This window comes from Nuphar pumila, chromosome 14 (assembly GCF_984573655.1).
Source record: "Nuphar pumila chromosome 14, dmNupPumi1.hap1.1, whole genome shotgun sequence".
NCBI classification, from domain to species: domain Eukaryota; kingdom Viridiplantae; phylum Streptophyta; class Magnoliopsida; order Nymphaeales; family Nymphaeaceae; genus Nuphar; species Nuphar pumila.
The window spans coordinates 84,990,799-85,016,710 of NC_143262.1; the positions used below are offsets into that span (position 1 = coordinate 84,990,799).

At 37.2% G+C, this 25,912-nt stretch overlaps 2 protein-coding genes across 4 annotated transcripts in view; both read right to left on the minus strand.

Moving 5' to 3' along the window:
• LOC149817199 (SWI/SNF complex subunit SWI3C-like) overlaps positions 1-10,686 on the minus strand; it is a 29,513-nt gene extending 18,827 nt beyond the window's left edge. Inside the window, exons 1-4 of one of the 2 annotated variants that reach the window (XM_089986688.1) lie at positions 10,390-10,686; positions 9,219-9,737; positions 8,674-8,958; positions 8,420-8,535 (exon numbers count right to left, since the gene is read on the minus strand). In XM_089986688.1, the coding sequence (XP_089842814.1) occupies positions 8,420-8,535; positions 8,674-8,958; positions 9,219-9,737; positions 10,390-10,417 (948 nt within the window). In that variant the 5' untranslated portion in view covers positions 10,418-10,686. Of the gene's footprint in view, positions 1-8,419; positions 8,959-9,218; positions 9,738-10,389 lie in introns of both variants that reach the window. The other variant, XM_089986687.1, reaches the window with a different exon arrangement.
• A 3,545-nt stretch (positions 10,687-14,231) lies between these two features.
• On the minus strand, positions 14,232-25,190 carry LOC149817200 (auxilin-related protein 1-like). 2 transcript variants are annotated; one of them, XM_089987440.1, is made up of 8 exons: positions 24,195-25,190; positions 18,850-20,596; positions 18,632-18,770; positions 18,424-18,521; positions 18,201-18,266; positions 17,822-17,911; positions 15,966-16,142; positions 14,232-14,719 (listed from the first exon to the last, which is right to left on the minus strand). In XM_089987440.1, the coding sequence occupies exons 1-8, from the start codon at positions 24,782-24,784 to the stop codon at positions 14,681-14,683; spliced, it is 2,946 nt and encodes a 981-aa protein (XP_089843566.1). In that variant the 5' UTR covers positions 24,785-25,190; the 3' UTR covers positions 14,232-14,680. The 2 variants fall into 2 exon arrangements, 1 of the variants encoding a protein (XP_089843566.1); XR_016427653.1 differs by lacking the exons at positions 14,232-14,719; positions 15,966-16,142 and having other exon boundaries at positions 17,829-17,911; positions 18,045-18,266; positions 24,195-25,180.
• Positions 25,191-25,912: the final 722 nt, after the last annotated feature.

The following is a 25,912-nucleotide window of genomic DNA, read 5'->3' on the forward strand; positions in this document are numbered from 1 at the left end:
CATAAGTGGCTTTCTCTTGTGTTTTCATGTGGCAACCCATAAGAGGTCATATTCTCAAGTATTCACGTGCCCATTATTAAGACTGACTGGATCATTGTACCCATTACGGGTTTGGGTCTGGACCCGAAATCCATGTATTTATCCCAAAGTCATTGTATTGTTTGTATTGGGTCTGAATCTGATGTAACATAATGTAATATCCAGACCCAATCTAATTTCAATATAAATATAACATATAGGGCACGATCCTGGTTGGTGAGGATCGTACCACTTGTTGCTGCAGCCTCCCTCTTTCTCACAGGCATCTTCTCCCTCCTTAGCATCAACCGAACGTCGGTGGATAAATTCTTTCATGGTATCAGAGCGGGATCACATCTGACTTCAGTTCAAGGGCGTGAATCCGATTCCAGAAAGTGTCTCGAGAGATTCGTCTTCTGTTCCAGGTTAGTAAAACAACAAAAAAAAATTTATTGTTAACTCAATATGGTTGTTGGTTGATGCCTCCCTTTATGTAATGTGAGGCTCTATCACCTCCTCTTGTATCTTCATGCTTTTCTAAAGCATTTGATGCGCCTTAATACAAATATCTTTTTTGTTATGCTCTCGCGAGCTTTATGCTTTTGTGATCTTGTGGATTTCATATTTTTTATCTCTTTTATGAGATTGTTGTCGGTCCATTAGAGACTATATTTTTATTTGTGCACTCTTGTTTCATTATATGGTATTAGAGTTTAGCTCTTGAAGTAGTGAAAGCAATCTTGGGATTGTCCTACTTGTGGTGGTGCTCTTTAATCTTTAGTCCTCATCCAATCCTTATTCACAAGTATTCTTCATCGTAAGAGAAAGAGATTCATCTTCTCTTACAAGCTTAATGAAAACAATTATTTGATGTGGGTAGCTGCGATGGAGAACCATGTCAAGGGTAAAAAGCTATGGGGTTTTGTTAGTGGAACCATTAATGAACCATAACTCAAATTGACAAAAAGAGAAGGAGATCAAGTCAAAACTCTATCCGAAGAAGAAAAAAAAAGTTTTGTAAGAATATCAAAACAAGTTGGAGGATTGGGAAGCTAGCAATGCTTAAATTCTCTCATGGTTTATGAATATCATGGAGTTCAAAATCGCCACCAACAACATCAAGTTTAAAAGAGCATGTGATGCATGAATTTTTTTAAGGAGTACCTTCATCCAAATGGCTAGGCTATATTATCTTGAAGACAAGGTACATAATATCAAAGAAAGAGATAAAAGTGTAAGAGACTTTTATGATATTTTATCTCCTATTTGGGATGAACTAGCTATGTTAGAACCAAAATGGGAAGGTTCGGCTATTGAAATGAGATCACAAATAGAAAGAGAAAAAAAAATTTCGTTTCTTTATGGTCTTCGACCTAAATTTGAGCAAGTTACGTCCTTGCTTGATAGGACCGACTCTTTCTATAAGTGAGGCTCTAGCTCAAATTTGCCAAGAAACAAGACTTGGAATGAACAAGTCAAATGATGAGGCTCTTATCATATCAAGACCCAAAAAATTTTGTAAAAACATATAAACTACATCACTTTGAAAGAAAATTCAATGGTGAAGGACATAATGAAAGAGGATAAAAAGGAGGATACAAAAGTAAAATCATTTGCCATCATTGTAAGAAACCGGGGCATTCAAGACCAGATTGTCCCAAATAGTAAGTCTTCTTGGATTTTGGATTCGGGAGCCTCTTTTCACATTACTCATAATAAGTCTCTATTATCTGATTGCACTAATTCATATTTTTCGTGTGTGTCAACCACCGATGGTACTTCTTTAAAAGTTAAACATATAGGAAACCTCAACAATATTTCAAAAACATTTTTTGTTCCAAATGTGAGGGTTATTCCAAAATTAGACTTAAATCTTTTTTCAGTTTCTCAAATTTCCTATTATGGGCATAAAGTATTCTTTTCATCTAAGGTTTGTTGGGCACAGGATCTCAAGTCATGGAAGCTGATTGAACAAGGTCATAGAAGAGGAGATCTTTACTATATGGATTCCTTATGTTTACCCAAAAACTCTTTTTGTAATCATGTCAAAGATATTAATTTAGATCTTTGGCATTAAAGATTAGGACACCCACATATATCTAAATTATCTCATTTTTCCATTTTTGAAAAATATTTGTAAAGATAAAGATTTTGTACGTGAAGATTGTAAAATTGGAAAAATGCAAATAATGCCTTTTGGATCTAGAACCTCCTTGTCTAAAGAAATTTTTGAATCAGTGCATTCGGATGTATGGGGTCCTGCTCCCGTTATATCAAAAGGTGGTTAATCATATTATATTAGATTCATAGATTATTTTAGTAGACATACTTGGATATACTTCCTTAAACTCAAATCCGAAGTTTTTTTCATGTTTTAAAAACTTTCATAATCTTATTAAAAATCAATTTGAAACAAATATTAAAGTCTTCCGCTCCGACTCAGGGAAGAGTTTCTTTCAAATGAATTTCAATTATATCTAAAAACCCATGGTATTGAACATCAAAGATCTTGTGCTAGGACCCCCCAACAAAATGGTATTTCCGAAAGAAATCATCGTCACATTATTGAAACTACTAGGACCCTACTTATTTCAAAAGAAATTCCAAAAAAAATTTGGGCCAAAGCCGCTCTCACTGCGGTATATCTAATAAATAGAATGTCTTCTCAAACATTGAGAAACAAATCTCCAATTGAAAAACTTTTTAAAATTTCTCCCGACTTGAAAAGGCTAAGGGTATTTTAATGTAAATGTTTTGTGCTTCTTAAAAAATATAACAAACTCTCTCATAAAGCTATAAAATGTGTTTTTCTTGGATATGCCAAAACTCAAAAAGGCTATCGGTGTTATTATCAAACAAATGATAAACTTTATGTTTCTAGAAATAATACTTTTCTTGAAAATGAAAATGGATTTGATTTTGAAAAATCTAAGAATCTGAGTATGCCTTCTTATTTGATTTATTACCTAAATCAAATAATGAAATTGTTGATGATAATGACATTAGAAATTTTGAGTCTATTAATGACTCAAGTGAAGAAAGATAACTAATTCATAATCTCTTACAATACTCTCGACAAGATAATGGAGAGTATCCATGTGCTTTTAAAAGATATAATCAATCAACAAATGTTGAAGAAACTGGTATTAGAAGATCTAAAGGAATACATAGTCCTCCAAATAGATTTGTCTCTTATGAATCCTTTTCTCCAAACTACAGGGTTTGTCTTCGAGCAATTCATTCATATCATGAACCATCTAACTACAACAAAGTTAAAGACATAAAAGAATGGTTTGAAGTTATGAAAATAGAATTAGATGCAAGGCTCATACTTAGACAATTCAACATCTTCTCAAGGGAAATAAGACAATAGGGTATAGATGGTTTTTTAAAATCAAAACAAAAAGTGATGGGTCCTTAGAAAGATATAAAGCAAGATTAGTTGCAAAAGGATACTCTCAAGAATATGGAACAGATTATGAGTAAACATTTACCCTATTGGCTCGCATGACCACAGTTAGGGCTCTAGTTGCAGTAGCATCTATCAGAAAATGACATATATATCAGTTAGATGTTAAGAATGCATACTTAAATGAAAATTTAAATGAAGAAGTGAACATGGATCATCTCCCTAGTTTGACTATTAAAAATGGTATGGTTCTTCGTCTTCAAAAAGCTTTATATGGGCTTAAACAAGCCCCTAAAGCATGGTATGATCGGTTTAGTGGTACTCTGTTGAACCTTAGATTTAAATCTTGTTTCACTGACACTGCTCTTTTTGTAAGATCTACAAGTACCTCACTTATCATTCTTCTTTTTGTATGTTGATGATATGATCATCACTGGGAATGATCAGAAGAAAATTGAACAAATTAAACTTAAAAAATCTTTTGATATGACTGACCTTGGTTTTTTTAGATATTTTTTAGGAATTGAAGTAGCCTACTCGTCAAGAGGGTACATTTTGTCTCAAATCAAGTTTGCAGTTGATATTGTTGCGTGTTCGGTAATCACTGACACAAAATATGCCGATACTCTTAAAGTGATAATGCAAAAATAAGAGCCCAAGATGGACTGTTATTAGATGATTCAACTCCTTATAAGCAACTTATCGGATCATTAATTTACCTGTCTATTACCAGGCCAGACATTGTGCATGCACTACACACTGCAAGTCAATTTCAACATGCACCCACATCGGTTCACATGAGTGCAGTATTAAGAATAGTTCGATACATCAAGAAAACTATATCTAAAGGGTTATTCTTATCATCTTCCTCGTCTTTAAAACTTATTGCTTATACTGATTCTGACTGGAGAGGAGATTCCAATAACCGTCACTCAGCTACAGGTTTTTGTGTGTTTATAGGTGATTTCCTCATTTCTTAGCGATGCAAAAAACAACAGAAAGTGTCGTTATCTTTCACGAAAGTTGAGTACAGGGTAATGGCTACAACAACCACCGAGGTCGTATGGATGAGATTATTATTTTCAAATATGGGTGTTGATGTTTCAGAACCTTCAAAACTATGTTGTAATAACAAAAGTGTCATATATATAGCCAGCAATCACAGATTTCATGAGTGGACGAAACATATTGAAATGGATTGTCACTATGTTCGCGAAGAATATTTGAAGGAAACGATTACTTTGCCATATGTTCACTTCGAGTTTCAGATTGCGGACTTCTTCACCAAAGTTCTTCCTATACCAAGATTCTTGTACCTTCTTAGCAAACTTTTGATGATTTCAATGTAAGTTTGAGGGAGAGTGTTAAAATATTGTGTACATATTCATTGATATACGTATATTTATAAATACATGTATATCAAGGATATTCTGGTCATTTCATATAATGCATTTTAGTACAGTCCATTAGGGACTGAAAAGTCTTTTTCCTTTTTTTCTTTTTGTTTTTTATTGTTAAGTCAATATGGTTGTTGGGTTGTCAGTCCAACAACGGTTGGACTGCCTCCCTTTATGTAATGTGAGGCTCTATAAATAGAGCCTCACCTCCTATTGTATCTTCATGATTTTCTAAAGCATTTGATGTACCTTAATACAAATATCTTTTTTGTTATGCTCTTGTGAGCTTCATGCTTTTGTGATCTTGTGGATTTCATATTTTTGTATCACTTTTATGAGATTGTTGCCTGTCCATTAGAGACCATATTTTTATGTGTGCACTTGTGTAGCCCTTTGTTAGCATTGTATTTGTGCACTCTTGTTTCATTACATTGTTAATGTAAACATAGGTATTTTTATACACTCGTATCCTATGTCACATGGATGCGGGTGCGACACGGGTGTAGCACAATTTCAAAAATTTTGGACACGGGGACTCAGAATATATATATATATATATATATATATATATATATATATATATATATATATATATATATATATATATTAAAGTGCACAGTCTGTGTTGCACAGCACAGACTGTGCACACAGCACTGTGACTGTGACTGTGCAGCACAATCTGGTTATATATATATATATAATCATTTTTTTAGTTTTTTACCCTAAAAATGGACAAATATAGACTCTGTCAACGTTGAAAGAGTCCAAAACATGGACGAACTAGGCCCCGGTGCGTTGATAGAGTCCGACTCTTTGTTGACCATGTCCGAAGCCGCACCCGTGTCGGGGCATGTCGACCCCGTAGCCGAGTCCGTGTGACAGCTCGTATCCTAGGGGCATTTTGATCTTTTCACATGTACAAAATTAATATGCATTTTTACATTTTCTGGTTTTTCCTTTTTTATTTTTTGATTGTTGTAGTTATTCCCATCCTCAAGGGCTTATTGGGAATATGCCCAAAAGAGTCGTTGGACTCTACCCAACGGCGCCTTTGAGCCTCTTCTTTGTGTATAAATATGGGGTTAACCCCGATCCATTGTATATGTTCCAAAAGGGATTGTTCCCCAATAATATTGAATATTCCTTATGTATGAGGCTCCCTCTTGTGTTTTCATGTGTTGACCCATAAGAGGTCATATTCTCAAGCATTCTCGTGCCCATAAGTGGCACATCAAAGCTTATACCTTAGTTGGTGACATTGAAAGCATCATGATGTTTTTCATTTTTGTTGTCTGAAAAATGAAAAATATCAAGGTTTATTCAAAATATTACTGATATGGGTGACTGGTTCAAACACAACTGTTGTAGATCCTACAGATTATAAAGTGCATCTTGATACACATCAATCTAGCCAAAATATGATCAGCCTAGTAGCAATTCAACATGTAGAAGTAATGTTTAATGACAAACTAGAAGGATCAGGGGCAATCCCATCATTATGATATAAGAATTAAATATGGAGCCAAGAAAAGTGAAGGTAAGCCTCACAGAAGCCAAGCACCATACTATTTCAAGCTCGACTACAAGTTGCTGTTCTGAGCTTGAAGAAAGCCAGTAAATGATCTGAACTAGACCAGCAAAGAAGTGGCTTTGCTTGCTTCATCAGAAGGATTTGTTTCCCACCACAGATCGTCTACACAAAAATATTTTAGACGATGCATACAGAAATATATCTTAACATTTGAACTCAAACTTGTGAAGAATTAAAGCATAGTTTGATTAAAACCAGATCCATTAAACCAAATAAGATTCTTCACCCGGCATATAAGGTGATAACAGTGGGTCCATCTCATTTCCAACACTAGGAGTTTCTTCGCAAGGAAATTTCATGAGATTAAAAACTAGTAATCAGAAAAAGAAAAAGAAAAGAAAAGATTCTACTGTATATCTTACAATAACATCAAAATCAAAGTTGAATATTTTGGGTATCATCAAAAGATTAGTAACAATAAAGGATTTAGAAAGAATAATCTGTTGAAATAGGAAAAATAAAAAAGGGAGAAAATGGTGTGATTTTTTAATTTTCTTTGTTTTACACTTTCTGCTATGTTCATGACATTTTAGTGACATTTTGAGAATACCAATAATGTTTGCTACTATGAATGTTAGATGAATGCGTGCAAGCATATCATGTGCTGTAAACACTTCATGTTGGTAAATGTTTACTAAGATAGCAAACATGAACAAGGAAAAGTTTAGGTGCAAATATTAGAAATCGAGCATATTCCAAATGCTCATGAAAACAAGCCGGATCTGCAATCAATACTTGACACCTCTATGTTATAGACTAATACACACTAATTCCAAGTATTGAGTTCCCATAAATGAAAAATACAATCAACTGACAGAGTTCTGGTTTTTCAACTATCTACTACTTATGGCTGATTATCAATACGTGCTCTCAATTGAGTGCTAGAGCACACACCTCCGTGACTACTTTATCCCCACCGATGGGGATACCAGTCCAAGTCATTACCACTCAATCTCTGCACTTATTACAATAAAGTCCTCTACCAAGAGAAGAAATAATGTAATGTAATACATCATTACAACAAGTTCCAGGTTCTACGCTTTTGCTTCCTCAACAATACTTTCAAAAGGCATGCTAGATGCTCTCATCATTATATCACATAATCAGAATTTGTTCCAACACGTGCTAGCAAAGTACCAAGTTATAACCTCCTTTTCCTACATTTACAACAGTTGTTGTTTGTAACCTCCTTTTGCTACATTTACAACAGTTCCTAAACTGCAACTTCTTTCTCTGTTAGATATGTGAATCACCTTCCATTTCAAGGCAATGTGCTTGTTAGCCCCCTGCTCTAACCCAGACAAGAAATCCTGAATTCACAATAGCTGACTAACCGCAAGAACTGCCAAAAACCTTCAAAGTAAGACTGATTAGAAATGTTTACCTAAATGCACTTTTACTGGATTAATGTGCTGATATTCACAGGCTATGTCATACTCCATTCTGTGTCCCCATATATATTACTCATTTTAGAAGCTTTAAAAAAATGGATGTATCCCCACATAGGCAACCATATTTGTGTGATGTAGATCATAGTACACAAGCTCTAACAATGAAAATATGGAACTGTTCAAAATGAACAGAAAGATTTAATATTCATGTACAAATACATATGATAGTATGTGCATGTGTATGTACAGTTTTGTGATACCATTGATGGGTAATGCATAGGCATACAGAGGGTTGTGAGAGTACCCCACAACAGCAGCGTGCGGAGAAATGACACTAATAATACCATCCTAAAAAAAGAGAAGGCACTGATTTTAGACTGCTAACAAATCATATTGCATAGTTAGCTAACACATACATTCCCAGCTCCTCAGAAATTCTTGAAATAGTGACAAGGTACCACTACAGCCTAAATAAAGGGCATCCATCAAAAGTTCCCAACTAAATGTGGAAAATCAGATTGAATCCAATTAAATAAACACAACATGAGAAAGAAACAAAAAAAGAGAAAGGCATCCTTCAAAGGAATAGAGATTGAGGCGTGTGCACACACACCTCCTTCTGCGACTGGTAATAGATCTGGGGACAAGGCCGTGTACAGTGATGGCACCAGTTTTCGTATAGTCGTTCCCGAATTCGCTTGTTCAAATCAGGCATGGCTTCGACAGAACCTACAGAAAGTGATGAAACATCTTCTCTCAGCCGACTCCTTGGTTTATCAAAATGAATCAGGCTGTCAATGGACCTAAGGTACGCAGATGGAATATGGATCTCTCCATTATAATCCTCCTGAAGAACTGGAGCACCACCTGAACCAGAATAGCCACTCTTGTGCGCACTTGCCGCCCTGTAATTGATGATTCCCCAGTGGTCTAAAAATCGTACTATCCTGCTCAAATCTTGAATACTAACATCGACCAATCCCTGGAAATCATTGACCATAAGCATCTTCTCAGGACACTCCAAATACTTTGCAATGATCTTATTCCTTATGTCCATATATCTTTCTGGCGTGCAATCACTTGTTTTTCCAGTAAAATATCTCGGAACTACCTGCCTTTCTAGTCTATGTATCTTAGTCGAGCAAAACCAACCTGCAACAATATCCCGCGAAAGGATTGATCAAAAATAAGCAAGAAATAGATTGATACTAAGACATAAAGGTTTCACATACATTAAGAACAGCCAACCTTTTCCAAAGGGAAAACACACACACGCGCGTGCGCACACACGCACAGAGGCAACTCAAACTACTGAATTGGGCCAATATTTGAGATGTAATGGTCTAAAAGTGGACTGGATTTCACAACAGACTTCAACCAACTAAGATTCAGGAACAAAAAGAAATACCAACCAGCGTGTGTGGGCAATATTTGTAGGAGCTCACGCTCTTGTTCACGAACTTTAAACCATTGAAGAATGCCTCTTCCTTCCATGATACTTGGAGGAGTGCAGACGAATGACGAAGACTCCGGCTTCTCCTGATCCGGTGGAACAAGGCCAGGACTATCAGCAGGAATCCTGGACAATGCTTGGAGCTGCCCATGAGAAATGTTCTCAAGAAAGAAAGAATGAATCTTCATTTTCTCATGGGCGGGATCCGCCGAGACAATAGCCCTCTCTGCCGCTACCAGGGCGAAAACAGATGAATGCGGCCGGCCAACCTTCTGCTTCATGACCGCAGGGAAGACTGAGATTCGAACTCCTTTATCTGGGAAGACCTCCGGAGGAGGGCCGGTACAAGAATCCGAGTTGGGTATGGGAGAACCCTCTCTCTCTTGCATCTTGGCTAAAACAGGTTCATCGTCCTCAGAAGTTCCTCTGTGTAGACCTAGGCTGTTCTCTCTCTTTCTCTTGAGCTTTATTCTTATACCTGATTGTATTAAACCCAAGAAGAAAGAAGAAGAAGCATCCCATTAGGAAAAAAAAACGGTACAATATAGGAAAAGTAGATGAAATGTCGGAAATAGTCCATGTTGAAGGGAGAAAAATAAAGTGTTTCTGGACATGCCCAAAGAAATACATCCACAAAAAGGGAAAAGCTTACAAAAATATTCATATAAGACCAAATCAAAATGCGAGAGAGAGAGAGAGCAGGAAAACCGGAAAGCTTAACTATGGCAAGAGAATACTCTAAACAAACAATACCAACAACCAAAATACAAATATCGTGCCAAAAGGCCAAAACAACACACGGCCAAAATCAAAATGTAAGTCCACCAACGGATCCACACTAGGCCTAAAAAACAGATACCCGAAAAAAAAAAAACACCAAGAGAAGGTGGAACACCCAACCACAAAAAGATACGGAGGAGGGACAATAAAACTACTCCGAGATTCAAAACACCTAAAACCTTAAAAAAACATGAACACCCAACAATAGAATTCACACAAGGTAGACTGTAGACAACATAGACGGCAAATCGAAGGCAATAACAGTAACCATGGTTTTGGAACTCACCAACAATAAAAAAGAACATAGAAAGCCAGCAAATTGTTCTAAGGAATTGGATGTAGGAATTTACCAGGAGGAAGAGAAGGGGAAGCAGACATAGTGAGGAGCTCTGCTGTTGATATATGGAAGAGGAAGAAGTTTCATAAATTTCCCCCTTTTTTCTTTCCTTTTTTTTCCTTGTGGGGGGGAGGAAAGCTGACACCAAGTTGAAATTGGATCCCTAACGGCTAGCAAAGATCAAGAAGGTTTGTCCCCATTTGAAGGGAAGATGGGGAATTACGATTCTTGGGGTGTTTGCCCAATCATGCTTTTGGTGGGGAGAGGAACAATCACCAGGCAAAAGAGACACTGATGATGAAGCTCCCCATGATTTTTTTATCCCCTTATTTTATATAGTGAAGCTTGAAATTACAAACAGGACCTTTGACTTATTGGTCAATGGCTTTTAGTGTTAGATCTTCAAGCCAATGAGCTGATATGCTTTGGGTCAGGAGGACCAAGGGCGAGTTTGGCAAGCTCAGGTTTTGAAGGGTTTGGAGGTGTGGTCCACGTTCAGGCCGAGCCAACTTCATCGACCTGTTCGTTTTCTGTGCTTAAAATGTTGGTGCTGTAGGTCTGGGAAATGAGATGAGTCCCCCGTGGCTAGGCTCGTAAAGAGCTGGTTCCAACTCGTGAAATAAGCTCGAGAATGAACAATCGATGTTCATCTTGGCTCAGCTTGTATGGGGTTGTTTGTTAATTATAAATATATATTACATATATCATAGAATGAAGATGGTTGAAGTGTTTGGCCGGACAGCTTTAAGTTGCAAATCTTATTGCTTACAAGTTTGAAACAATTATTTATTTATAAATGTACTTTTAAAAAGATATATTTATTTTATAAATGACTTATGAGTTTAGCTTAATAGGTTTAGGGTTTACATTTTATTGTTTTTAATTATATATATATAGCTTCCAAACCATTTATTTCACATGCAATCTCAAACCCCTTTAAAAAAACATACTTATATGTATTTTTTTGCCTAATTTAAACTTCTAAATATGTTTATCATTGTTTATTTACTAAAAATCATGCTTTGAACTTAATTAGTTTAACAAAAAATTCTTGATTTTTACTTAATCAAGTTTTTTTGTGCAATATGAACTGTTGATTTTTTTTGTTGAGTTAAAAATACATTTAAATATAAAAATTATTTAAGTTAATACATGTTTTCTACTAAAATAAAGCATATAGAGATCACATATATAGGTTTGAGTTAAACAAACATATATAGGTTTGAGTTAAACAAAAAACACATGACATGACCTTTTCTAAAAAGGTCTGGAACACCATATAAGATAAGTGGTATGGAAGACTATATATATATATATATATATATATATATATATATATATATATATATATATAATCACTAGAATATGAGAATTAGAATATAAGAACTAGAAATATAGGTATTTTCAACACTTTTTTTGCAAATCCTACCATGTGGATGTGCTTGGCAAGGTGAATTTGCCGGGAATCAACCATTGGATTGTGTATTTTTGATGAAAAATGTGATTTTTAAATGCTTGAATATTTATGAAGATTGTGAGCCATTGATTTTAAAGCTTTTAAAAAAATCTTGTTTATCCATCAAAATTGAATTATTCAAGAATGGGTTCTTATAAAACCAAGCACATAGATCACATCCATATAGTTAGATTCAAGAGAAAATAACAAAAAATGTACAAAAATCACAACCCATTAGTTCTCATGTTTTCAGTTCTCTTATTCTAGTAACTATAAGTATATATATATATATATATAGGAAAATGAAAAGCTACCCTATCTTATCCACAGATGGGTCTTTTTCAAAAAATTTAGGGTTTTTTTCAAAATTCTAACCTTAGAGATGTGTTCTACGTGCTTGTTTTCATAAAAATAAGGTCTTGGATCATTTGATTCCGATACGTGGATAGGTTTTAATAAGGTTCCAAAATGAACAAATTTTTAAAACTTTAAGGCTCCAAAAACCATTTTATTCATCTAAAATGCATAATTCAAGAGACAATTTCTAGTGAATCGATCATGCAAAACACATCCATAAGGTCAGATTTAAAAAAAAAAAACATAAGCTACAAGGTCAGGCAGGAATTCAGTTCTCTCTCTCTCTCTCTCTCTCTCTCTCTCTCTCTCTCTCTCTCTCTCTCTCTATATATATATATATATATATATATATATATATATATATATATATATATATATATATATAAACCCTTGAAGTCCCCAACCAATCAGAAAGTACACTCAACTTTAACTTTGTAGCAAGGGACGCAAACCCCATCATGGACCCCACGTTGGCAAGATCCTTGAAGTCCCCCTGCCCTCTTAGGAGTATACTTAGCTTTGACCTTGCACCATGCCGCAAGGGACACCCTACAAGGATTCGTAGGCACACGCTATTTTTGCCGCATGTCCGGGGCGACACGGTCATACACACTTTGAGGTGTTGATTCAGACATGGATTCGTACAACTATTATTTGAACATTTTATGTAGTTTTTATTGATTTTTAATAATATTTCAATAGAAATACATTTTTAATATTAAAATATCAAAAAAAATTAATTAATTAAAAAATACAAAATCCTTGTCTCCATATGCTATATTGAAAAAAAAAATGAACTTGTAAATCGAACCCGCATCACATGTCTCCGTGTCCTCGTGTCTTTGTGACAGCAATATTTATATGCAGACGAGCGAACCACAACCAACTTGTTTCATTTTTCCAGCCATCCACGGCTGTTTTTTGGCAACTATGGTTAAGCCACAAAATCTGGCCGTTGAATATCCCCTAGGCAAAGTATTTGACCACTTATACTGGCCATTTATAGATTTTTCTCTTTCTGTTTTATATGGCGAATGGGTACTATCAAGCCTGGTACCAATCTGGAACCATGATGCAAGTGGTGCAAACGGATCGGATCTGGTTGGATGTTCAATCTTAGTCTGACACAGTACTTTGCGACAAGAGATAGTTAATACAAGATGCAAATGTGGATTTGGATCGGATTTAGTGCGACTTGCTTAGACTACTTTTGGACTCAGATTTGATTCAGATCATCTGCTTTTTACTGGATCCAGGTTTGGATTCAAAACCAATCCAACCATTTTCATTTTTTACACGTAAAAGCCTTGTTTTTCTCCTTTTCAACCAGATCCAGTATTAACATTTATATTTTGGGTCCAGATTCAACCCCACCTTATTGGCATCATTCAAATCCAGATTCATTGCAGACTATTCAGATTTGGATCTGAATTGCATCCTTAGGACGCAGCCTTGGTCTCAAGACTACACCTCACATTCTTGTTTGTTTTTCTTCCCCTTTTAGATCCTTTAACATATTACTATATAACATAATGTCACCCGGTTGAGTCAGACCCAAATCCTAAAAATTGTTATAATGGGGGTACTCCGCTTGTCTGGTAGGAACAGTGAGTGCACGTCACCTTTTATTGGGACGTCGCAAGTTCAAATCCCAATGGTACGGTTGTACATCTGATGGAAAAAAAACTTGAGCCAAATGGGAAACTATCTTCCACAGGCAAGGGAAAGTACTTGCAGAGATTTACAATGTGGACATCGACTCTGGTCCACGGGGAATGTCACACGTTTAAGTCGTATGGGACATCTAAACCAATGTGGTAAGAATTGCTTGGAATAGAGCGATTCCGATTCAAACTGATGATCCTATGATCAATAATTGGTACAAATATAATGGATGTTTTTATGATTTGATTGTTGTTGCCATCAGTAGGATGGGCCACTTTTTGATGTGTGTGTGTCCTGTGCTTGCATGTGTGCAAACATGCACGATTGTGTGTAGCCTAATTTTCTAAGAAAAACTCCCCACAAAAAAAGCCCATGTATTTGCACTTTCAGTCTATTCAGGATAGAGAGGAAACAATAATACAATGACATCCACTGAAAGGTTCAAAGAGATCACTCATCACAAAAAGAATATAAGATCCTACTACACCCACAAATCAGACGGCATGTGAAATATGACAATGGACGTGGGACAAGCGGCACAGATGGAGCCACCCCCACTTTACTAATCTACAGGAATCAGCAAAGGAACTTACAGATGATTTCCCGTGCAAGAAGATGCACAGCATCACCATTTGCATCAGAAGAGGAATTCTCAATCCGAGCAGCAGCAGGGATGGCACCGCAGAACAAAGCACACCAAACCAAGCACACGCCATGATGGCTGGAAAATTGGTGATCAGCGTCGCAGTCCACTACAATCGCCCTCCCGTAGAAAGTGACACAACTTCTGAGCTGAGCTATGGAGTTCTTGAACAATTATATGACTTTAAAAGAGCTCTTCTGAGTTGAACTTATTTGAGGCTTCCTGTTTTTACGCCAAAGAAATGAACTAGTACGTTAATAATGAAATAAATGATAGCTTAGTCTGTCAATTTCAACGATTAAATACCAAAACAGAAGCTCAAACATAAGTGTCAGGGACTAAATATGGATAAAGAACCAAAATATACAAAGCCCAAACATCCGAAGCTGCAACAAGCAACCTGGATCGGTGTCTAATATTTTGAGTATCTTACGACTTTTTCCCTTTTACCAAGATACCAAAAGAAAAATCAATATTTTTTTTAAGTGACTTCAATGTCTCCAAAGTTCAATTATCACTAACACTAACATAAGAATTTGAAACAAATTTCATTTTTTATTTCTCCTTTTCTTTTCCTTCTCTTAAACCTTGAAATTATATTCTCAAGACTTCTACAAAACGTTTTAATCTACGAAAATGATGTCAGATATACAAGGCTAGAAACTGGCATATGACTAATTCCATGAGGTTTCCTGCAGCAACTGCTTTTTCTGCCTGAACATTTTCAGCATAAATATTTTTTCTCTTTTTCATGGGATGTTTTCATGCTTTATCTACAACATAGACAGAAAATTGTGGCCCCTTTTAATAAACAGGCATCACATTGTAACACAGGAAAATGACAAATTTTCACGAGGAAAAAGTCCTCTTGATACGAGACAGATTAAAGCCAAGGTACTTAATCGATTTATTTTGGTCAATGGTAAGGCTTCAATTATTCCAGAATCCAGTCTATTCACTTCATGATAGCTATATGAGTAACGAATAGCTCAGCTATGGCTTCCATTCAGGTAGTATCCCTTTCATTGTACCTTGGCAAATTGTACACCCTCTTGAGCACCTTCATCTTTACAAACTATGGAATTCTAGCCAAGATGGATTCAAATAAACATTTTCCTAATTTGTCATATTAGCATTAGTCTTAAGCCCCCTCAAATATTTGCAAAGTTACCACGGATCTCATAATTTCCAAGTAATTACAAAACAGAAATTCTGATATGTGTGAGCGTGTGTCGGAAAGCTTATTCGTCTATAGACTCTATACTGCAGTACAGATTGAATTGTTACTATATGGCCATCAAAGAAAAGACCTAAAGTACCTGATAGTGCAATTACTTGAAATGGAAAAGCAACATGAAATGCAAGGGGGATACATAAAGCATGAGGCTGATGCTAATACACGTGCTGAACAGAATATCTATGTTAATACAACACTTGAAGTGAAGCAACTCTATCATAAATAAAGTACCTTAAGCAGGTCAAACACTTTCTCTGCAATATACTTTTGCTGAATAGTTGCACCCTTCTGTTGCACCTTATCAGGGTGGACACACAAGGTTGCTTTCCTATAAACTTTCTTCACAGAGGCAGCAGTAATCAAATCAGTCAATGACACTGGTTGCCATCCACTTTCAGGCCAGAGAACCTGTTCATTGTCAAAAACATACACCAGTCAGCACATGACAGATGATAAAACATGGCAACTTCGAGTTCGGTTTCTCTTCCAAGATGATTGAAGTAAAAATTTTCTAAATTCCTTTGTAAGCCTGTTAACACCCAGTATGATCAGCATGAGACAGGCGAGTTGGAAGGACCATTCAATCAAGTCCCAGAATGACAGACTAAGTATACAAACAGACTGAACCCAGATAAAATACCATTATAGACAGCAATATTCTGAAGACATTCCCAACATTTATCACCATGCTAGCAAAAAAGGGTTTGTTTCTTTGCAAATGAAGTGCTATCACAATGTTGGCCATTCCCATTCCTCTTCCTGGGATAGTATGCTTGTTTCAACACACATTCATTATTCATGGTCAAATTGATTCACCAACCAGACTCAATCTTCAGCTCCATTTTCTAATCAATGCGGCTTCCACGAGACCTTTGGGAGAAAAAGGAAGCAATGATGATCGATTTCAGCAGTACAGAGTTTGACCAAAATGAAATAAACAAGTTCTTTTCACAACGAAAGTCTACCACCATTCATGTTTCAGTCATGATCATCGAAGGTACTCCAATATCACGCTGTCTAAAATAACCATGTCAAGCCTTGATATGCCTTGAAAATCCCATTAATGCATGATGAATATTTCTACATTTCTATTTCTAGTTCAATAGATTGTCTTACAACAAAGTTCACAATAGTGCAGTTCATTTATAAAGTTCATCTAGTGTCTGGCTCAGTTTACCATGATAATAATGGGATTCAAAATAGGCTGATTAGCTCTCCTAAATAAGAGAAATATTCACTCATATTAGGCCATTAGAGTCATAGATTGCATCTTATTGAGGAAAGAACATGACAAAAAATAAAATTCATTCACCACCTTGGGGGTCGCCCGCGTGACCAGCTGGGGGGTTGTGAAGGTGTTGAGTTGAAGACCCCTGATCAAACACCACTAGCACATGGGTGTGTCCGTAGCTTTCAGAGGTGGACCACATAAGGCAGGGTGGTCGTGGGACTCCACCCGGGATTTTCCCTCGCTTTGACGAGGGTTCCTCGTCATCAAAAATAATAATAACAATAATAAAATTCATTCACAGAGATTTTATCCACCTTTTTCTAGCTTCCCCAATTCCAATAGTCAATAAGCCATTGTCTTACTTTTTTGCATGAATCAGTATTCCAATTACTATCATGCACTATAATATTTCATAAATATAAACCATCCAACTAGTGGTCTATCAATACTCATCATTTTGCAATTGCGCCAACATTACATGGTCTAATTCTTGGCTTCTACCAGTTTCCTTCTATGTTACATCCACAGCTACTTCTTACTTCCTTCACAGGAATAAAATTAATTCAATCTGATTCTTGAGTTAATGCATGAATGGAATAGATATTTATGTACAATGTTTAATTAAGTTCCAAAGTATGAATTGAAGTACCCAGCAAAATTCATAACTACATATAAACCACCTCGTAGCACAGATATCACAGATGCCAAAATCCTTTCTGCAAAACATTTCCTATAGATGCAGCTCTCATCAGAGCAGCATTTCGGATAACACTAAGAAATAATCATACACACTTAACAGTTGATTCTTATAGAAACAAGGAACAATGTGTTGCAAGAAGAACAAGGCTAAACTTACATATTGTAATGTTGACAATAAAGCACGTAAATTTCCTTCTTTTCCTGCAGCCCACCGTTTGATCTGAGGATCAAGTTCTTCTGCGAATCTCTGAAGCAGGGGAAAATATAAATATATATAAGACTCATGCCATAAATGAAAGCAAGAATCATGATGAAAGTAAGGAAACATTCTTAGCTAAATCACAATCATCAAGATATAAGTGCAAGCATAATAATATTACCTTAAGATAGAGTGAAAATTTTCTGAAAAAATAAAGCAACATGCTCTTGGTACTTTTCACAAGCACTTAGTCTAACAGATATGATAAACACTTTCTTGATGTATTATCATGTCTGAAATACATAGAGAATTTGGTGTAAACATCTTGATGGCTTACATGTCTTTCTGCTTGGTCCTTCTGAGTTTGCATGTCCCTTTCGTTTTTCTCAGCCAAAGCTTTCGCCTACACAAAAACATGCTTAATCTGAGAACACAAGCAGATCAAACAGTACATGACATACAGGTTATTGAATTTTCTCTCCTCTCAAAGCTCATCAGGTTTAGCTTTTGAAATGCTATGCCATAAAACATAAGAATGAAGAAACATAATGGGTACATACAGCACGCTCGAGCGTCCGCTGGTGCCGCTCGAATCTAGCTTTTCGCCTTTCTTCATTTTCTCCTTCCACTTCTGGAAATTCTCCTGAGGATGGAACACCTGCAGTGGCCAGAAAACAAAGTGTTACACTAAAATAGATCCATAAATCATAGAGGAAATCATGCAAATAAAATTTCCAAATGTGATGATACTTGGTAAAGCACCAGTACCTCCAAATATGGAAGTCAAGTCATCAACTATATTTGTTGTGGATGATGCTTTCCTCATGGTAGATGGAGTTGCTGCAGGTGGCCTACGTGCTGCATCAGAAGCTCCTTTCTTCGGAACTTGGGTGTCAAAAATACTCTCCTAAAACATGCAGATGAAAATGATGAGTTGTGGATAAATTACCATAAGGTACACAAGGATATCAACAGACAACTCTTACCGAAGGAGTGGTCCGTTGCTTTGGTGCACTATTGGGTCGAGCACCCATATTAAAGAAAGATTCCAAGTCATCTTCATTTTTCTGCTGCTTTTCTTTTGCAGTAGCAGCCGCCCTTTCAGCAGCCCTTACCCTAGCTTCAGCATAAGCTCTATCTACTGCTGCTCTCTCAGCTCTCAGCCGAACCTCAGCAGTAGCCCTGCCAACAGCAGCTCTTTCCCTTGCCTCTACGGTCGCTCGATCACGTGCCTCAGCAGATGCCCTTTCAACTGCAGCTCTCTCAGCTCGTTCCCTTGCCTCAGCAGCTGCTCGATCACGTGCCTCAGCAGATGCCCTTTCAACTGCAGCTCTCTCAGCTCGTTCCCTTGCCTCAGCAGCTGCTCGTTCCCTAGCCTCTGCAGCTGCCCTTTCAACTGCAGCTCTCTCAGCTCGTTCCCTTGCCTCAGTAGCTGCTCGTTCTCTAGCCTCCGCAGTTGCCCTTTCAACAGCAGCTCTTTCAGACCGTTGGCGTGCTTCAGCAGCTGCTCTCTCACGAGCCTCTCTAGTTCCCCTCTCCACGGCTATTCTTTCCCTTTCCTTCTCAAGCTCTTTCTCCCTCTCTACTCTCTTCATTTCTCTCTCCTTCTCCTCCTTTTCTCTCAGTTCTCTTTCACGCTCCAACTTTTCCTGATGCTCCTGTTCTTCACCCTCTTGAGCCATTTTCTCATCTCTTTCTACTCTTATAGATTCTCTAGTTTTAGCAGCCTTAGCATCCTTTTCTCTCTCCCTTGCTTCTTTGGCTTGTTTCATCTTTGCTTCAGCTCTCTCCATTGCTTCCTTTATGGCAGCCGCTGATGCTGCAGCTGAATTCGCCTCCAAATCTTCTTCTGTGGGTATCGCAGCTGCATGTTCATCAGTGTAGGTTCGAGTTCTGCCCATGGCAAAATCTTCAAGTTCATCAATTTGAGATATGCCCGAACTTTTCATAGAATCAGCAGTAGCCTGGGTGAACTGGTGTTGTTGAGCAGATGTAGTGAAAGATGAGTATTCATTATCCTTTCTTTTTGCATCTGAAGCAAAAGAAGAGCTTCTCCCTGATTTTGATGTTGCTGTTTTCTTGGCAGGTAGTGGTGGTGGTGGCCTTGAAGGTGGTGGAGCAGTTGTAGGTTGCGTGAACAGAGGAATTTCATTCACTGTGAGCCATATGTCATCAGCAGATTCCATGTTTTCATTAGACTTGGGAGATGAAACCTGTGCATGTGTTGCAAATGAACCTAAATTTACACCTGAAGAATGACCACCACTTCTATTACCCATTTGATGAGAATCGGATGAACCACTAGGGACATCAAACAGTGTTTGATGAGAATCTCTGTAATTGCTACTATGGTCCTTCTGTATGTTGTTCTCAAAGATTTTCTTCACAAATCTCTCATCATTATGAACTTTACCAGTAGTAGTTTGTGCAGGACCACCTTGCTGTCGGATTCCAGATGAGTTCATATCCTTTTCAGAAGAAAATAAAGGCACACTTTTAGGAAAACCATCAAAGGCATCATTCTCATGAAACAATCCGCCATTAATTGAAGAAGAGTCCTTAGTGCTTGCTGAGTTGCTGGGCACGTTTATATGTTCAATAGGATCAGTGAATAACCCTGAGGAGTGTGCTGGCATTGAATTTGTTTCTAGAATAACAAAAGGGTCATCTGATGCACTGGCAGGTGATTTATCAGAAGTTGAATGCTGAAAGCGGTTTGTTTCCTTAGCTTCCCTGCACATCATAAAATGACCAGTAAGATACTGTATAGGCATAATTTAGAATTAGGCAAAGGTGCCACCACTCAAAACAGGAAGAACACACAAGCTTTCTTGAGAAATGGCCACAAGTTCATTAAAATGCCAACAATAGTGTAGAGAGCTACACATGAAGGCAAACAGTGAATGCAATAGAAGAAATGCCACTCACTGGAATTACAACCTCCATATACAAGTCTACTTCCTATTACAAACAGAACACTGATGCTACTGACATGATAGAAGCACTTTGCAATTGCACTGTCATTGATATTATGTCCCTCTACAAATACTCCAATTCATCATGCCAACAACATCCATTCTAGTTGTGGCTAACGATCTGTCCATCATTAACCCTAGTTACAGATGACTTTTCAGAGCTGAGTGATGCCATAATTATGTCATATAGACACAGATAGAAGTATGGTACACGAGGATACGGTTGGTATAACATGCAAGTGTTGAAAAATTACACATGATATCATCTTAAGTGCAAATTCTTGATCAAGAATAACAAATCAATATAATTAAAAACATTAAAGAATAAACCAAAGTTGAAAAGAGAAATGTAATGTAATCAATGATATTTAAAATAAAAAACACAGAAAATAAAAAAAATAAACGGTCAGAATAAATAAATGGATAAAGTTAAGGGCACAGTGTTGACTCTGTTCAACACAAGTTTGACTGTGTCCATCAGGGATGTGATTTGTCTAGGTGTCGTGATAGGTCGACAGGGGATACACATGCTAAGCCAAGTGCCCATGTGACATAAGTGATACTCCAAGACCAACACTGCAACATTGAAGCAAAATGAACACCAGCTCATCCATGGTTATAAATCTCTCAAGCTAGACATTAAAAAATAAAAAGTAAAGGAAAACAGTATGAATAGAAACTCTTTCTCAGACCTCACCCTTCATGCACACCTTGATGGAAGAAACCACTACAAGGAGTCAGTTTCCCAAAAAAAAGGCATTTTATCATGTCAGAAACAAAACAATTGAAAGAGTGAGGGAAAAAATTCTGCAGGAGAAGAGGTGGGATTGTAAGCAGGGAAAAGTAGAAAAGAGGAGGAAAAAAAATCCAGCAATAGGTGCTCAGACTGTTTCCTGCCAACCTTCATAATGCAATCTGGATCTCATTTCAGAACAAAAGAGTAATTTGTAACTGACATTTTGGGTGGAATCAAACCAAAACAAATGTTGAAAAAAGCAGTTTTCTGAGATAATCATGCCTGGCTGCCCAAACAGAGGAGCAGAGACAAACCAACAAATATCCTCAATGGCTTAAAACATCCTAATCAGGTTGTGATTATTTCCCCTATTTGTACAAACATAAAGACCTAATCATACGTCATCCATAAAATAAGAGAGATAAATGCAAGAATTTCTTCTAATTAAGTGATAGACTGAAAACATGAATATGAGTTCAACAAAAGTCAGTAGCATAAGCATGAACACACAAGAAAGTTCCAACTTACAACCATAGAAAACCCAATGGTTGGATCACGGATCATCACAAAAACTACAGAACCTCATAAACATGGATATTAGAGTTACCCCTAACAAAACTCAAGTTAGAACAACACATAAAACACTCAATACCCCATAATCTCCATATGTTGGACCGCAATTACCATGTTCTCTACCTTGAGCCAACACCTGTGAGCCACATTTGGTCATCTCATTTGATGAAACATGGTTTCATGCATACCCAGAAACCATTGAATACAATACATCAAGAAACAAACAAATTAACGTGTACTTGATGTGCATTATTGGAATTAAATATGCATCATACTATCTCACCTTTAGAACCCGAACATATTTAGAAAGTTGTGTACCTCTAAACCACAAGAAGTGATCTGATCACTAGCAATCTAAAAACCACAACCATAGTGGCCATATATGCAACATTCCAAGGGCTATTAAATATAGGAGTTATAGTGTGATCCTAGAACTGATAAAATTACTTCACTTTTGTGATCTGTTTGTTGCTTTTTTCCACTTCCTATATCATTTACTGTACCTACTTTCTGTTTTTACTTTTTACTGCTCGACAAGAATGAGAATGTGACACCCTGAACTCTTTGTTCCTTATTTTTAGCAGGATGGACTCAAAAGTAACTAGCATACTATTAATGAAATAGAGGCACGCCTGAGTTGAAAAATGATGGCATATTGGCTACACTTGAAAGCAGTAGTGAAATATCAGATAAAAGAATATTGAGTTCAAGTCACATGCTAGTTTGTAAAGCAAAAAAAAAGGAAGAAAAGAAAGTAAAGAAATTGAGAAGATGCATACTAACAAAATCACACACTCAAAAATTCAATTAAGGAAATTGAGAAGATGCATACTAACAAAATCACACACTCAAAAATTCAATTAAAGAAATTGAGAAGATGCATGCTAACAAATTCACACACTCAAAAATTCAATTAACTGAAAATTTTGATCTCATACTTGAACATGGAAAATTGCAAAAAAAAGAAACAGAATAGCCTTATTAGGGTCCAACACATGAAATAACTAGCATGTTCTTAAATCAATAAATGCAGTCACAGCTTCATAAATCAGGTACACGTGATGAGCCAATCGAACATATCAGATTTTCCCATATTTCCACTTAAAAGTAGCTTCACTTAGAAGGTCAAACCACAATTGCTGCCATTCTTCAGATGGGTATCCCTTTAACTGCTTTCTGTGCTGACTCTGATGCAGTATATAATTCAATATCAAGTTAGTGACAGACGATGAATCAAAAAACACAAAATCAAACCAAACATAAACAGAATTTGTACTGATTTTTTCATAAGATAACCAAAGAATGGAAACTCTGTCAGAAAATTAGCCAATCAATGGAATGCAGCAACTTAATAAACCAAGAGTGCATACACTTTTGCTTTAAGAAACGGCCGAAAGCACGAAAAGAGAAGACTACTCTTCCAAATGAACCTGGTGCCAAGGAAAGGGATCACAATGCACACAAATTATGCTAATGAACGCATAATTGGCTCAATCCCCAGCTCATGGATTTAACGCTTGTGAATCCCATCAATTGATTACACCAATCAACGTAAAACTAAAAAGATCATAAAACTAAATTCAAATGAATCAGATGGCCCATGCATTTTGCACACATCTAATAGATTCATTGCATCACCACATTGATTCGTCACACCAACATAAACAATAAAAAGATCACAAAGCCATTTCAAATGAATCAGAAGGTCCACGATAGATGGCCTCATTCTCAAATAATCAACATCAACAGAATAGTTCATTAAAAACAACCAACATTTCTTCATGAAATTTAATCTTTCATGTTCTCACAACGCAGTCCACATACATACCAATCTACCATTACATTGGGAAGTCAACAAACAAATTCTCAATCTGATGGGATGAGCAATAATTGGATCTGATTTTAGTGAATTTCAATGGATCAATCACCCTTTATCAAGTCATGTAAACCACCATACAATTTGCACCAAATTGAAGAATTCAAATACAGAACAGTAACATAATTGAACATCAAAGTCAATATAAGGATGCAAGTACATAATTTTTACCTATTCTTCTTTGTAGGTGGATCGCTGAGTCCGAACCCCGGGATCAGATCCTTGAAAACGTCTTCTTTTGGCTTTGTTTCAGATGCAGCCTTCTTTGGCTCCGCCCCCAATCTACCAAACTCACCGAGAAGGTCATCATATTGTGGTGGCGATGGATTAGGTGCCCCTGAGGACATCGACGCAAACACATCATCAAACTGGACCTTAGCCGAGCTCCGCATCCCTGGAACCCCCTGGAAGATATCATCATCGTAGACCGGCTTGTCGAAGGCAGGCAACGACGAAGACCTCGGCGGATCCTTCAATCCCGGGAAAACCGAATCCAATCCAGAGGAGGAAGATGGGCTGGAGAACTTGGGCGGTCGCCCGAAGACATCGTCGTAGGCTGCCGGATCCGGCCGGGCAGCACCAGCAACCGGAGGGCCGCCGAAGAGATCGTCGTGATTGTCAAGGAAGGAGTTCGGCGACGTGTTCCAGCCAGATTTTGTCGGGGGTGGAGGAGGCGGCCGCCTCGCTGACAACATCGGGGACGATTTTCCCTGCGGCTTGAATCCGAAGTCGCGCGGCAGCAGCCCTGGGAAATCCTCCATTGGTGGCGGATATCGGACGGTGGGGGATCCGTTGGGGGGGGGGGGGGGAGGATCGAATTAGGGTTTCTTCCGTGCCCTAATTTCAGCAGATCAGGCGATCGGGAAGAGAACTAGGGCAAGAAACACAAGGGAAGAGGGATTTCATAAGCTTGGTAGGAGGAGAGGGAATGAGAAAGAGTTCCCCAGTGGTGGAATTGGGAAGAGGAGCTTGAAGGGTCTTCTTTTGTCTCGTTTTATCCAGAATTTCTCCTCTAATTTCTGGATAAATGGAAGGAAATTGGGCATGGGAAGGTGGGGAGGAAATGGAAGGGGGAAAGGAGAGAAGATCTCTCTCTCTCTCTCTGAAGGTGGGAAGAAAATGGAAGGGGGAAAGGAGAGAAAATCTCTCTCTCTCTCTCTTTTAGGTACATATTTTGAAGATTTCTTCATTATATACATTATTGACTTTTCTTTCATGTTTTATTTTGCTATTTAATTGGTTTTAATTGTTTTTAGTGTTAAATTATCTGGGTAAGTAGAACTGATTATCGAAATTATTGAGCATCATATTCAAGAAAGCTTTTTAAGAATTAGGATAATATAATTTCTTTCATCTGTCTATTTTTGCTATGATGACCCAGACGAAATCCAAACATCAAGTCTCCTTTTTTTCTACTGCCAGTTTTGGGAGCATAGTTGTCAATAGATCGGATTTATTTGATATTCCACAAAATTTGATTCCGGTTAGTTGGATTTAGTAAAACAAAACCATATTTGATTATAATCGGATGCGGATATCGTTTTGATCTTTGGCTGTTGAATTTAGCTAATATCCAAATTTGGCAATGTAAAAAAACAGGTATGACCTTTTCATTATTAGGATCCCAATTAAAATTTGAATCACTTTAACCAACAGCCGAATTGATCCGATATGGTATTAGTTACATCCTATGTGAACCCGAACCATTTACAACCCTATTTTCAAGGGTGGTCGTGGGACCTCACATGGGGTTTTACTCAGAGTTACCGAAAGCGTCTAGGTAGGTGGAGAATCGTGAAACATCGCACTTCTAAAACACCCGAGAAAGCATCAATTTTAAATGGGAAGCGCGCTTCCCTTTTATGGGAAACGCGCTTCCCATCACGTTT